We start from the raw sequence: 12,932 nt of genomic DNA on the forward strand, positions 1-12,932 counted from the left end.
TCAAATCAAAGCGAAAAATATTTATGTTGAGTATAAAATACCTGTATTCTTGTACTACCTTTTTTTACCAGTGTTATTGAAAATAAATATAGTTCTGCTTTGTATTCCACTGATATTAATACACCTTACCGACTAATAAACTTTTAAAGCGGTTGACCATTATTAAAACGATTCACCTGTGCTATGATCCTATTACTTTGTATCAATAATTTATTTGTCGTAATATTTTGATGGGCTGAGAAAAGTCAATATTATTTCTGAAGATCCCAGTATTTACAGAACAATATAAAATTTGTTTAAGTGAGTGAATGAACTGAGAAGAACGTGCTTTGTCCGTTGTGGACTTCGTAACGGTTTAAAATGCGAAGCCAATATTCAATTTGTTTAATGCAGGGGTGCTCAAAACTTCCTTATGACATATGCATTTACCAACAAAATTAAAAAAAACACTCGCACACAAGTAACAAAGTAACAAAGTCAGTGTAGAGTCAATAAAAAACAAAAACAATTTGGCGATTAAAAAGGCCCATTGAAATTATTGTAGCCTTGGCTCGGTCTTGTATTAAATAAATAAATTCCTTGGATTCATGGGTTTTTTCCACTGTTATTAATAAACTTTTTAAACGGTTGGCCATTATTAAAACGGTTCACCTGTTCTATGATTCTCTAACTTTGTATCAATTATTTATTTGTCGTAATATTTTGATTTGTCGTAATATTGATAGTGTATAGCTAATTGTGCCCTGTGGAGCAGCCCTGGTTTAAAGTAAAAACCCGATATTGTCACATCAACTAAGCCCAAGATGTTGTTTATTTTGGCACTTTATTTTAATTTTAATTGCAATTTGTTTAAAAATCAAAATTGTACAATAATATCGAATTAATATTAGTTATTTTTAGTTTATCCATTTTACGGCATCTATACAACAAACGTTAATATAAGTAGTTAAAAAAAAAAACAAAAAGATAAAATAGGTAATGTAATTAGACGTAGGCATTATGGTATTATCAAATTATGATTGGAAGAGGCGTGGCGGGCAGTGGGAGTGGCTCCCACGTTACATATATATTTTGTTCATTTATTTTTCGATTTTCATTTAACATTAATTGCATATTTCGATATCCGTTTACCATCAACTTTATAGCTTTTTTTTACCCATTTAAGATTCAATTGGTTGATTGGCCTTTGATTTTTATTTGCTGCTTGTCAAATGAAACTAAAGCCCAAGGCCGAGCATTTGTTAGCAAATAGTTAGGGATTAGGGATCCTGGCAGGGATATGTATAGTCGTACTTTCCCAATGCGAGCGAACTCTAGAAAATAATTCACAACAGTGTGTAAACAAAACATAAAATTATAAAATAAAAAATTCCGGTTCCAGAAGATTGCTTTCGAGTGTAAGTATACAGTTGCGGTCAAAATAATAGTAGTGAAAAAATATAGCCCTTTATATTAAGTAAAAATACTTTTAAGGCTTAGTATAATTTCATAAACAAAATGAGATAAAAAATTCAAGAAAATTATTTTTTTTTAAAATTCCGAAGAATTTGCTTTTAAATGAACAATAGTAAAGTATTTTAGAAATCCCTAAGAAAACAACTTAAAATCCTCTTTCTCTTAATAAACGCTTTCTTCCAATCAAAAGTTTTACTTTCTTTAAATGCGGTTTCGTTTTAACATAATTTCTCAAAAATGAAAAAAAGGTGTTCAAAAGTTGCTTAATTTGCCTTTTCCACAAGCTAAAAAGTTAATATTATTTTGATCGCAGCTGTATATAGTTCGACTTGGGTAAATAACATATTATATGGGAAATTCGACATCGGTTTTAAATTATAGGATCATTTCGGAAGGATGGCAGATCACTTGCGATGGCTGCCGCCGGCGGTGCGCAGCTCAATGATGGTGGCTCCCGAACCACGACGCAAGTTCTGCTGCTGGTGGCCCTGGATATGGTGGTGGTGCTGCTGTTGGTGGTGGTGGTGGAGGCTCTGCTGATGATCCACCTCGCTGCTGCGCCGCACGATGCTGGCCGTGTCCTTGTTGAGCTCCACGGACGGCGGCGAACGCGAGTCCAGCGAATACTTGGCCTGCAGCGGATACTTTCTCGATCCGTAATCCTCGTCGCCATGGATCACACGGTACAGATCTGGGGCCTGCTGGTGAAGACCCCGCAGATACAGCTGCTTCTTGTCCTGCTCCGGGTAGTTGCCCTCATCCTCCTCGTTGCCAGCGATCTTGGTCAGATCCTTCTGGCTGCGACTGATCAGGTTCACAATCGATGGACTCTTCAAGCCGCTCTTCAGCGAGTTGTCCTTGCCGGAGAAGAGGTGTGGGTTGGACTTGTAGTTGGCGTTGGGTCCCTGGCCCAACCCATACCCGAAGTTCGGCTCCTGCCGCGGCTGATAGTTGTTGCGGGTCAGCTTCTCGATGTAGATGGGACTAGGATCGTTGCTGCCATTCATGCCGTGCACATTGAAGCTCTTGCTGCGATTGAGGACCTTTGCATAGGTGCGAGCTGGTTTCGCCGGTCCCTGCGTTTGTATCTGGCTTGGGTTTGGGTTTTGGTTAGGATTCTGATTCTGATTCTGGGTCTGGGAAAGCCCCCTTGGCTGCTGTTGTTGTCCAGGGGCTGAAAGGTAGCTGCCCCTGCCCGGAGCCGGCTGCTTCTCCATGGCGTTACCGAATCTCTGGGTGCGCTGCTCGTGCAATTTGCGCGGCAGCGTCTGGGCTGAGCGGTAATCCTGCTGCTGCTGGTGCAGATTGGGCGTGGACCCACTGAATCGCTGGCCATGCTTCTGGTAGCGACCTAACGTGTGGGAAGAGGTCACCGGCGGCGGAGCCCTCGACTCGTAGTAGTCATCCTCCCGTTCCAGCCGCTCCAATCGCTCCATTCGCTCATCCGGGCGATTCAAGTTATTGCTAAAATTTAAATATTATTATTAATTATGCAATATTATTGTAATTATATTAATATTTCTAATAATTAATTTCAATACTGCTTGGCAGCGTTTTGAAATTGGACCTTAATGTTGGGAAAATACCCACTTTGATCAGTTTTGAAAAAATCTTTGAAACTTTTTGGTAAGAAATATATGTATTCATTAGTCAAATAGTTGCACTTGTCCAAGTGTTTAAAAATTTGAAACAAACAAAACCACTCGCATGTTATTGAATGTACAAAATTATAATTATCGAAAGTTTTTAAGCATTGAGTTCGATTTCGTGACCAGATTCGGAATCTCTTAAAAAAAAAGGCTACACTTGTTAAACAAGGTTAAAAACGGAATATTCGTATATCAAAGTTATGTAGTTTTTCCTTACCGCTGACGTGGGCGCCGTTCGTAGAGGTTCTCCTTGCCGTAGAGTGTGCTGGAGTAGGGATCTTCGCCCAGGTAGTACCTTTGCCTTGGACTTATGGCCTGCTCCAGGTGCTGCAGCTGTGGGTCAGCGGACTCGGCGCGCTTGAAATTCTGCCGGGATGGCGTCTCCTGTTTGGGAGGATCGCGATCTCGTTCCCGTTCCCTTTCGCGCTCCCTCTCCCTCTCCCGCTCCCTCTCCCTTCGCCGCTGATTGTCGCTGGTGGAGTCCTCAGAATCGTGGCTACCTATGTGCCCATCGATCACATTGTATTGCTGGTAGGTGGTCACCGGCGGACCCAATCCTCGGGGATCATGTCCTGGACTGGGCGATTGTTCGCGCGACTTGCTGGCCGCCGATTTCATGCGGAACTTGCGCTCCGCACTGGCCGACCGGATTTTGCTGACCAGTTTCCGCAGCGAATTGCCAATGACCTGGCCCATGCGGCTTGACTTGGAGGTACTGCCTCCTCCTCCTCCTCCTCCGCCGACGCCACCGCTCATGGCCGAGAGATTCGAGGTGGAGGCGGAGGTGGCTCCCTGTGGCCGGAGATTACCAGCTCCTCCAGTTGCCGGCGGATAGCTGGACGTGGGTGCGAATCGCGTGCGCTGCTGCTGCTTTCGGCTCAGAGTCATCGTGCTGGCAGGCACCTCTCTACAGGGAGTATAGTTATTATTTATCAGTAAAACATATTGTGCTATTGGCAATTCTTTACATTTACTGAACTAATAATAGTCTTGCAGATTTGTGGTCAATATATAATACTAAATGTATAACTTCCCGCTTTTCCTATGTCTGCTTTATACACTGGTGAGTATAATAATAGGTACACTTTTTACTTTTCTATATGAACTCCTTGTAGGACCTATGTTTTTAGTTGGATGAAAAACCGCCGTATAGCTGAGATTTTTTCCAAGTCGTGAGCTGAGCACATATTTTGCTTAATATTATGGAAATAACTTATAAGTTAGTGGCTTTTTTGAAATTATATTTAAGTTTATTAAAGCTTCTTCCAAAATTAAGATTTTATTTAGAAAAATGGATTGAATGGTCGATTGACGCCTAGCCAAAACTAAAAAAAACTTTAAAAAATGTAACGAAAAAAATTTTAAAATTTTTTAAAAACAATAAGAAGCAAACAAATTAAGGAACCCCGAGAAAGTTCGCCACAAAAAAGCAAACTAACTGATTTAAAAATGTTGTCTCACACAAAAAGTACACCCTTAAGGCATCAAAAAGCTTTACCACCATAAATGGGGAAATAAGTTAGTGTTTATAACAATAATAAATAATCATAATATTAAATTTCAAAAAGTCTTGCCACGAAGAAGCGGAGAATTTGGAGAATAAATTTTTTGTAGCAACGAAACTAAATACATTTTATCAAAAAACAATGTTGTTGACCTTTAAAAAACGTCCAGTTCGGAGAAGTGTTTGCATTTCAGTTCAAAAACAACGGGGTTCAGATTCTGTTTCAATACAAGCTTCGGTTTCATTGAGTGGTAAGTGGTTTCTATGTGCTTCATTTCTTAATTTCAACAAAAATATTTTTTTAGACGGTTAAAATAAAATTATTGTTTCCTTTCAAACTAAACCTGTGTACTAAGAAAGGAACTTTCGTTCGATTTGTTAAGAACTCGGAAAAAGGAGCATTTCGATGAGCACTTTATCCAAATCGAGTGACTTAGACTGCAGAGCATCCCGACTAATTGGTTACTAAGTTAAATTTCTCTGGTTCCTACGTCGCCCCATTACTCGTATATCGAACACATCTGTGCTGTCCCATTGGGACATTGCCCACCTGGTCATCAGGTAATCCACCTGCGGCGAGGACGACCGACTGCGACTCCTGGGCGGCGGCGAGTAGTCCGGCGGTGGCTCCAGATGGCTAACCTGCGAGGGCAGCGGAGCCTGCGACTTGACCACTGGCAGATGAGCGGTGTGCAACGGGTGCGACGTATGGCTGTGCTCGCCCAGCTTCTTTTCGATGGCACGTCGTCGTTGCGGAACGGTGGGTCGCGGATTGAGACCCAGCTGGCTGCCACTGCCGCCGCTGTTCCCGCCAAACTCCAGTGCGGACATTGCCGCCGGCGGAGGAGGAGCAGGCGACTCATAGCTCTTGCCCCGGCCATTCACCAGAACGGGTGCAGCTCCATTCGCCGCATGGCCATTCATATTGCTGCCGGTTCCAGTGTTGCCGCCCAAATGACCGTAGGCCACTCGCTTGTGCGAGGGCTCTTCGGCCCGGGCTGGTCCTGGTCCTTGTCCTGGTCCTGGTCCTAGCCCTGGTCCCGGTATGGCCTCCAGGTCGTCCAGAGTGTCGCGAGAGCCCCGCGTCGAACGGGCCAAGAACTGCGAGGATAAGCTCTGACGCTTCTGCTGCAGAATATCCTCACGGCTGACATAGCTATCCTTGGGCTGACCCGTGGTGTCCGGGGCCAGGCCAGATCCCTGGCTGGAGCTGACCTTTTTTTTGAGGCTATTCCGCCGGATGGTCTCCTGCAGGTCTTCGCGAAAGGCTTGCGATGAGAAGTGGTTGACCGGAGGACCGGGATCCTTGCGTTCCGACCAGTTCGATATGCCCTGGAAGTACTTGGAGCGCCCTGCTGCCGAATTGGACTGTTGCTTCCGTTCCAGAGTGGCGGATGTTGTCATGGTCAGAGGATGACGATCTCTTTCCCGCTCGCGCTCCCTTTCCCTCTCCCTCTCCCTTTCCCTCTCGCGCTCAGCGCTTCTGGGCAGAGTTTGGGGATGATGGGCATGCGTGTGCTGCGGGTGCGGATGCTGCTGGGTGGCCAGGTGCGATTGGGCATGGATGTGCGCCTGCGGTTGGCTCTGCGACTTGATCGTCACATTGAAGTAGCTCTTTTTGGTGGGCTCCACCTCCGCATCGGCCTCGTCATCGCGGGAGTCGTTGGAGGCGGTGGATTCGCTGCCAAAGTGTGACTCCAGCCACTTCATCGTCTCGCCCTTGCGCGTCTCCTCCTCGCGATCAAAGTCCAGCGGACGCTTGGTGAGCGCATCCTTGCGATCCGCCAGGAGGGCCACCTCTGCAATTATAAAACGACACTAGGATTAGTTTTACACAAAGTTATGGCAACATGTGTTACCCTTGCAGAGAATTATGGTATAATATGTATGCATTTTTCTGATCAGCATCACCATCAGTATGGAGCTTTTGGAATATTCAAAGACAATAGCTTACTTTAAGCCACGGAATATGAATGGAAAACTCAATCAAACGAATCTGTCATATTTTACATTTGAAAATCGGTTAAAAATACTCCCTCCAGAAATAAAAAAGTTTTACCTAAATCAATCTTAACTGTAGTCTATCTGCCCATGAAACGATCACTTAATTAACATTTATGGAAAAAGCCTGTTTTTATACACTTTTAAATTTCAGTGAAAAGTTTGCAACGCAGTGAAGTAGACATTTCGGACCCTATAAAGAATAATATTCTTGATCAGCATCTATCCATATTTTTCCGTCCGTCCTTTTTTCCGAAAAGTATTATCTCAGTTTTAAAGCTATCTGCACGCAACTTTCCCAAACTTTATATTCCTATTGGTAAGGTAAGGATCGATTCCGATCGGACGACTATATAGCTCCCATTGGAACAATTGGGAAAAAAAGAAAACATTATAACCTTTTTGTTTTTAAATTGTTATGTTTTTATATATTATTATTATTTTAGAATTACGGTTTATATTTCATTAAAATTGGACGACTATATCACATAGCTCCCATAAAAACAATAAGAATATATAGCTTAGCTGTTTTTTAATTTTTGTTAGGTCTTTATATATTATTATGATTTTAGAATTACGGTTTAAATTTAATTAAAATCGGACGACCATAAGGGTATAGCAATGATACTTGTTTGTTGAGCTGTGAATATCCATTGATAGTTTTATGCATTTTTATCTATGTGGAACAATGAGTAGTAAACTTAAGGGTTTTTTGAGGTGGACTCACCCTTCTGTTGCTGCTGCTGGGAGCGGCGCAGCTTGCGCATCCGGTCGGAGAGACTGTCCCAGTCGCCCGGACGCTCCAGGTCGGCGGGCCCGTCCTTGTCCATTTGCGTGGTCTCGGCGGCGTAGCGCATCTCGGTGGAGTGGAGCCGGCCGTTGGCTAGCACGTCCACATGCTGCTCGTCCCGCTGCCGGAAAAAGCGCTGGTTGGCCGCCGTGGTGGTCACCTGCTCGCCCACCTGAAGCTGCAGGCCGCGGTCATCGGAAGTGGCGGCGGGGGGATCGGGGAGCTCGTCGTCGACGATCAGCTCGTGCTCGGTGGTGCGTCGGCTCTCGGTGACCAGGGTGCCGTCCTCCTGGGCCAGACAGCGCTTCTGCGTGTCCTCCGAGTCGATCGTCTTGCGGGACTTGCTTCTGTTGGCCACCACCTGCGGCCCGAGCGGCACCAATTGGCGCTGGCTCTCCGGCGAACAGAGCACGGCCTCGAGGTTCTCAACTCCGTCGCGCACTGCGTTCACGTAGGTCTACAAAAGGGTTTCGATTATAAATAAATTATATAGAAGATTTAATACCCTTGCAGACAAAGGAAGTTTTCGAAATTTTAAAAAACTATCATACAGGCAACAAAAATGAGTTAATTTAACCCGATCATTTCAATCGCAGCTATAGTATATCAAACAAAAACACCTCTTAACGAGGTGTTCAAAAAAACACAGAAATGCACTTTTTAAATGTTTTCAATTCTGCGGCTGTATATAGTAGTCTCCAACCACCAAGCTATTGGTGCGTATCGTCACTACATGAACAGCCGTCCATAGTGATAGTCGCCCGCCCGATCGACAAGATATTTTAACATAATCAGTGTTTCAAGAATCTTTGCTGATCTAAAATATTATATTTAAACTTTATAATGTCTCCTTTACAATACCCTCTGCAGAATCCATAATACAGGATATTGAAAAGAGGGTGATTGGAATGCCTGAAATTTAAAAATGTTCTTATTTTTAAGTTTAAAATATACTTATTTTTAACTCTGTCAAACTTAAACGACACAAAAGACAAAATTTCAATATATAAAATCAAGCCGGCAATGCGGTTTTTTTTATTAAATTAATTTTTTTAATTAAAAGATTGTCAAAACTCAAAATTAACAAAACAAAAATTAAATTAAAAAAAACGTAAAAAATAAACCAAACAAAATAAAACTGAAAACAAAATTAAATAAAATGAATAAAAAAGAACATAAGCATTAAAAACAAAAAACAGCAACAACGATATCACGCTTTAAAACGTTCGAAAATTTTGTTGGTAAATCAACATACTCTAACTTCATTGCGTATACGCATATACGTTTAGAAATAGTTTAGTTTAGTCGGTTGTTAAGATTTCTCGCGAACTACTCAACCGATCTTAATAAAATGTCTGTCAAAAATCCAATTTTCAATTTTTTTTTCGTCCTATACTATCTTTAACGTTTTAACTAAAACACACACTTTTTATTTTTTACTTCTGATAATCCTGCAAGAAGTTCTGCTGTCAACGCAAAGAGACCTTTTTTTAAAAGGGACTGCCGGAAATTACGCCGAAATAGCCGAGTTTTAAATATGTTACTTCTTAAATTTCACAAAATCATTATTGAATATGAATCTTGAACATGAAAAAAAATTTAAATATATTTTTTTATTTTTATATGAAGAAAAATTATTAACAAGAAAGGAAGCAAACTTCGGCAAGCCGAAGTTCATATACCCAAAAATTAAATATTATTAAAAACATTTAAACTGTGATTTACTTGCGTGTGTGTTTAAAAACATTAAAGCTATGATGACTTGCAGGTAACTTATTCGATAGTTCCTATGGCAGCTATATGATATCGTTTGTCGATTTTAATAAAATTAATAGCGTAATTCTGAACTGTCAAATTATTAATAAGTCAAAAAGAATTTACAAAAAAAAATTACAAAATGAAAAAGTTCAAGTTATTAAAATTTTTTTTTATTTTTAATGTTACCATGGAAGATTTATGTTATAGTCTTCCGATTTTGATGAAATTTAAACCGTAAATTTTAAATATTTCACCATTACAACATGTCGAAGAACTAAAAATAAATTAAAAAACAGCAAAGTTCTAATTTTTTCATTTAGTTTTTCGATTGTTCTTATGGGAGCTATATGCAATAGTCGTCCAATCCGGTCGTTCCGACTTATGTACTACCTGCAATAAAAAGACAACTTTTGGGAAAGTTTCATGCAGATAGCTTTAAAACTGAATGACTAGATTGAATGCTAGATCGACTCTCCTTGTGATGCTGATCAAGAATAGGGTCGGAAACGTCTCCTTCACTGCGTTGCAAACTTCTGACTGAAATTATAATACCCTCTGCAAACAGACCGTTTTTTGTACGAGGAAACCCATGTAACCCCTTAAGGGGCCTTACCAGTGTAACTTTTTTTTAATTAATTTTTTTTTTGCTAATCGATTGTTTACAATTTCTAAAATATGCTGTGAAATCGGCAAGGTCGTGCCTAAAAACTTTTTGAATGGCAGCGTTCTAAAGAACGTCCGCTCGCAGGCATGTTCCGCTGCACCTGAAACTTTAACCGCGTTTATCTCGAAACGAAATTTTTGAAAACTGCTAACATCATAACTCGACTACAAGTTGACCTATCGGTTTCAAATTAACACTCAATCATCTTAAATGGGTGCTACCTACAATGACCTACAAACTTTTGGATTAATTAAAAATTGTCCATTTGGCAGAATTTAAAAAGTAATTTTTTCACCACAAAAAATAAAATGAACAGTTACATTATTATGTGCAAAAAATTCTGAAGATCGGGGTTTCACTGGTAAGGCCCCTTAAATACACCAAATAAAAGTCATACATCATAAACCGAAACCATTGAAACCAGATAGAATCAAAACTTAGTGAACAAAATTTTATACAAAAAAAATATTCACTGAAAAAAATGTAGCTTTTTGAACACCTCAATCATTGCCATTAGAAGAGGTTTCACCACCCTTTCCTACCAAGCATTATGATGCTTGCTTAATAATTATAAATCTCAAGCTAATTAATCTCAAACCATTTAACGGATGTCCAATTGGTAATCCATATCATCTGTGGCCCGTTCTCCACTGCCTCACGAGGGGTTGCATCACATTTTCAGCGATGCAGTCACTGCACATGGTGGCTCCTAGCTCCATTTCCCCCTGAGCAGCTCCCCCTCCTTAAGCCCTACCTTATTTAAGTATTCAGAGCAAGACAGCGCAAAACCACAAAACAAATTCACAATCCACTTACTTTTCGAGCTGCAAACGCGGATGGGGCAACGTCATTGAGGTAACGGTAAAAGTCAAGAATCCGACTCAAGAATGGAAATGTAAAATGGGGGTGGGGGGAGGAGGATATGCGTACACACTGACCGATACAACGAAAATTAGTTTAACATTATATCAACAAACTTTTAATATCACACAAACAATAATTAGTTGGTAAAATTACTTACTTTATATCAACCAACATTAACAGATTCAATAACACTCAAATTAAAATATCAGAGAAACAATAAATATTTAATTATTTTAATTATTCCAGGGAAATCTATGAAATATATAGACCATATAATCTTTATAGACCTATCGATTTTTGCTCCAAGTTCGATGGATTAATACAAATTAACAGAGGCGTTAATTATATATCAACCGAAGTTGAGGTTGGCCCAAGAAAGAGTTGAGTTTTAAAATGGCTAAAAAAAAGGCGAATGTTTTTCAAATATTCAACATTGCGGTTTATTTATGGAACTATTTTCATGGCATACAGAAATTTAAGCTTATTTTCATATTTGATTTTAATTCTTATCGCTTTTATAGTATTTTTGTTTTTTTTTTTCTCTGTAAGGCGATTGCAGAAGGGATCGCATCGGCATGGACAGCTCAAGGTCGAATAGCAACGGGTATCGCAAGTTGTACTTCTTGGATGACGAGCAGATGGCACGCCTGGGTGACGCTGGCCAGCGGATAAAGAGTTGAAGAGCTATATCTCTTCGTCATTCGAAGCCGATACCCCTGCCCCCCACCTCAATGCCCCCCCTCCTGAACCTGTTGTTTTTGTTTTTTGTTGTTTATTTCTCGACGACCTTGCGTTAACGGTAACGCGCGTAGAAAGTGTTTTGTTGTTGCTTAGCCAGTTGCTTTTTTTTCATCTCTCTGGCTTTCAGCTTGAAACTTGATGGTCAGTCAGCCTCTAAGCCATATTTATTTACTCATCCTCTTTCTCCAAAGCCACTAGTCCCATCTTTTTTTCTTCTCAAAAACCCATTGAACGCGAAGTTTTCAAGCACACACACATATATACATGCTGATAAGTTTGGGGATATTTAAGTTTTGGTTTTATTTCTGCGTTGATTGATCAACAAAAAAATGCGGAGACGAGAGGAGAGTCTGATCGGTGATTAATATCAACCGATGACGTTTTTGCTGACGCAGAGTTTGAGGCGGGGACAAATTACTTCTCCTCGGCTTTGCCTCTTTACCTTTATGCCCCTTCACCTTTATCCCCACATCGAAGATTTCGGCATTGTCAAGTTGTTTGTCATTGACCAAAAATACCGTAATCACCTTGGGGAAAATATGTTTTGAGTGTCGAGCATATTGGTTTAATAAATAATCTTGTCTCTAATTTGCCTCACTGTCATATTTTTTAAAAATTTAGTTAAACACTTATTTTAAACACTCTTAAGCTGATAAAATAAATATAAAAGCAAATTTAAGTTGTAAAAAGTATAAAATTTATTTAGAAAAAGTGAATTTATTGAATAAAAAACTAAACCATTTTTTAAAACTTTCAACTGTCTTTAAAACTGTTAACCAAATTTCGTACAGAGTTCTAAGCCAGAAACAATTTTCCAGGGCACCCCAGCCCCTCCCCATAACCCCGGATAACCCCTTGTGCGTTGACAACTTTTCCCGCATGTTGTGATTTATCTTGTTTCGCTTTATTGCCTTCACCTGGCCGAATCTCAAAACTGAAATTGAATTCCAACGAAAAGCGGCTGGGAAAAGGGGGTTTCCCCAGGTGCAGGAGGGCCTGGGCTAAGTACTCGTACTCGAACTGGTACTTTTAAGCCCCTCACTTCGTATGCACACTCATGTTGCGGCCAGCATATTCAAATGGACATTTTGCTGGCCATGTTGCCAGGCCTGGCATGCCAAGTGGTCAAAACCAGCACAAAATAAATGGAAAACAAAGCAAATTCGCAATGAGAAAAAAAGAGAAATGAGCCAACTTTAAAAGGCAGCCAAAGGGGGCGAGATGGCAGTGGATCGGTGGGTCTTGGTATCGGCGCAGAGTGCACAGAGACAAATTGTATTGATTATTATTTTTAGCTTTTAAGCAGCAGTTCAGGTTTGAGACAATCTATAAGAAAATTTTTATAACGCAGTAAAGAGTACGTATTTGTATTATTAACAAATAAATTATATTAAAATAATAATAAAAATATAAAAATAAATAATATTATTTATTTGTTAATAATACAAATATGTTCTCTTTACTGCGTTATTTGAAGTTTTTCATATAAAGATAATTTACACATGG

General features: G+C 40.3%; 1 protein-coding gene across 2 annotated transcripts in view; it reads right to left on the bottom strand.

The window, feature by feature from the left end:
* Window positions 1-1,175: 1,175 nt before the first annotated feature.
* LOC108148149 overlaps window positions 1,176-12,932 on the bottom strand; it is a 43,372-nt gene continuing 31,615 nt past the window's right edge. For both annotated transcript variants that reach the window (XM_041708073.1, XM_041708072.1), the window contains 4 exons: window positions 7,337-7,856; window positions 5,159-6,407; window positions 3,322-4,011; window positions 1,176-2,919 (listed from right to left, as the gene is read on the bottom strand). In XM_041708073.1, the coding sequence (XP_041564007.1) occupies window positions 1,860-2,919; window positions 3,322-4,011; window positions 5,159-6,407; window positions 7,337-7,856 (3,519 nt within the window). In that variant the 3' untranslated portion in view covers window positions 1,176-1,859. The remainder of the gene's footprint in view (window positions 2,920-3,321; window positions 4,012-5,158; window positions 6,408-7,336; window positions 7,857-12,932) is intronic.

Source organism: Drosophila elegans, unplaced genomic scaffold (genome assembly GCF_018152505.1).
Source record: "Drosophila elegans isolate 14027-0461.03 unplaced genomic scaffold, ASM1815250v1 contig_149, whole genome shotgun sequence".
In the NCBI taxonomy this organism is placed as follows: Eukaryota; Metazoa; Arthropoda; class Insecta; order Diptera; family Drosophilidae; genus Drosophila; species Drosophila elegans.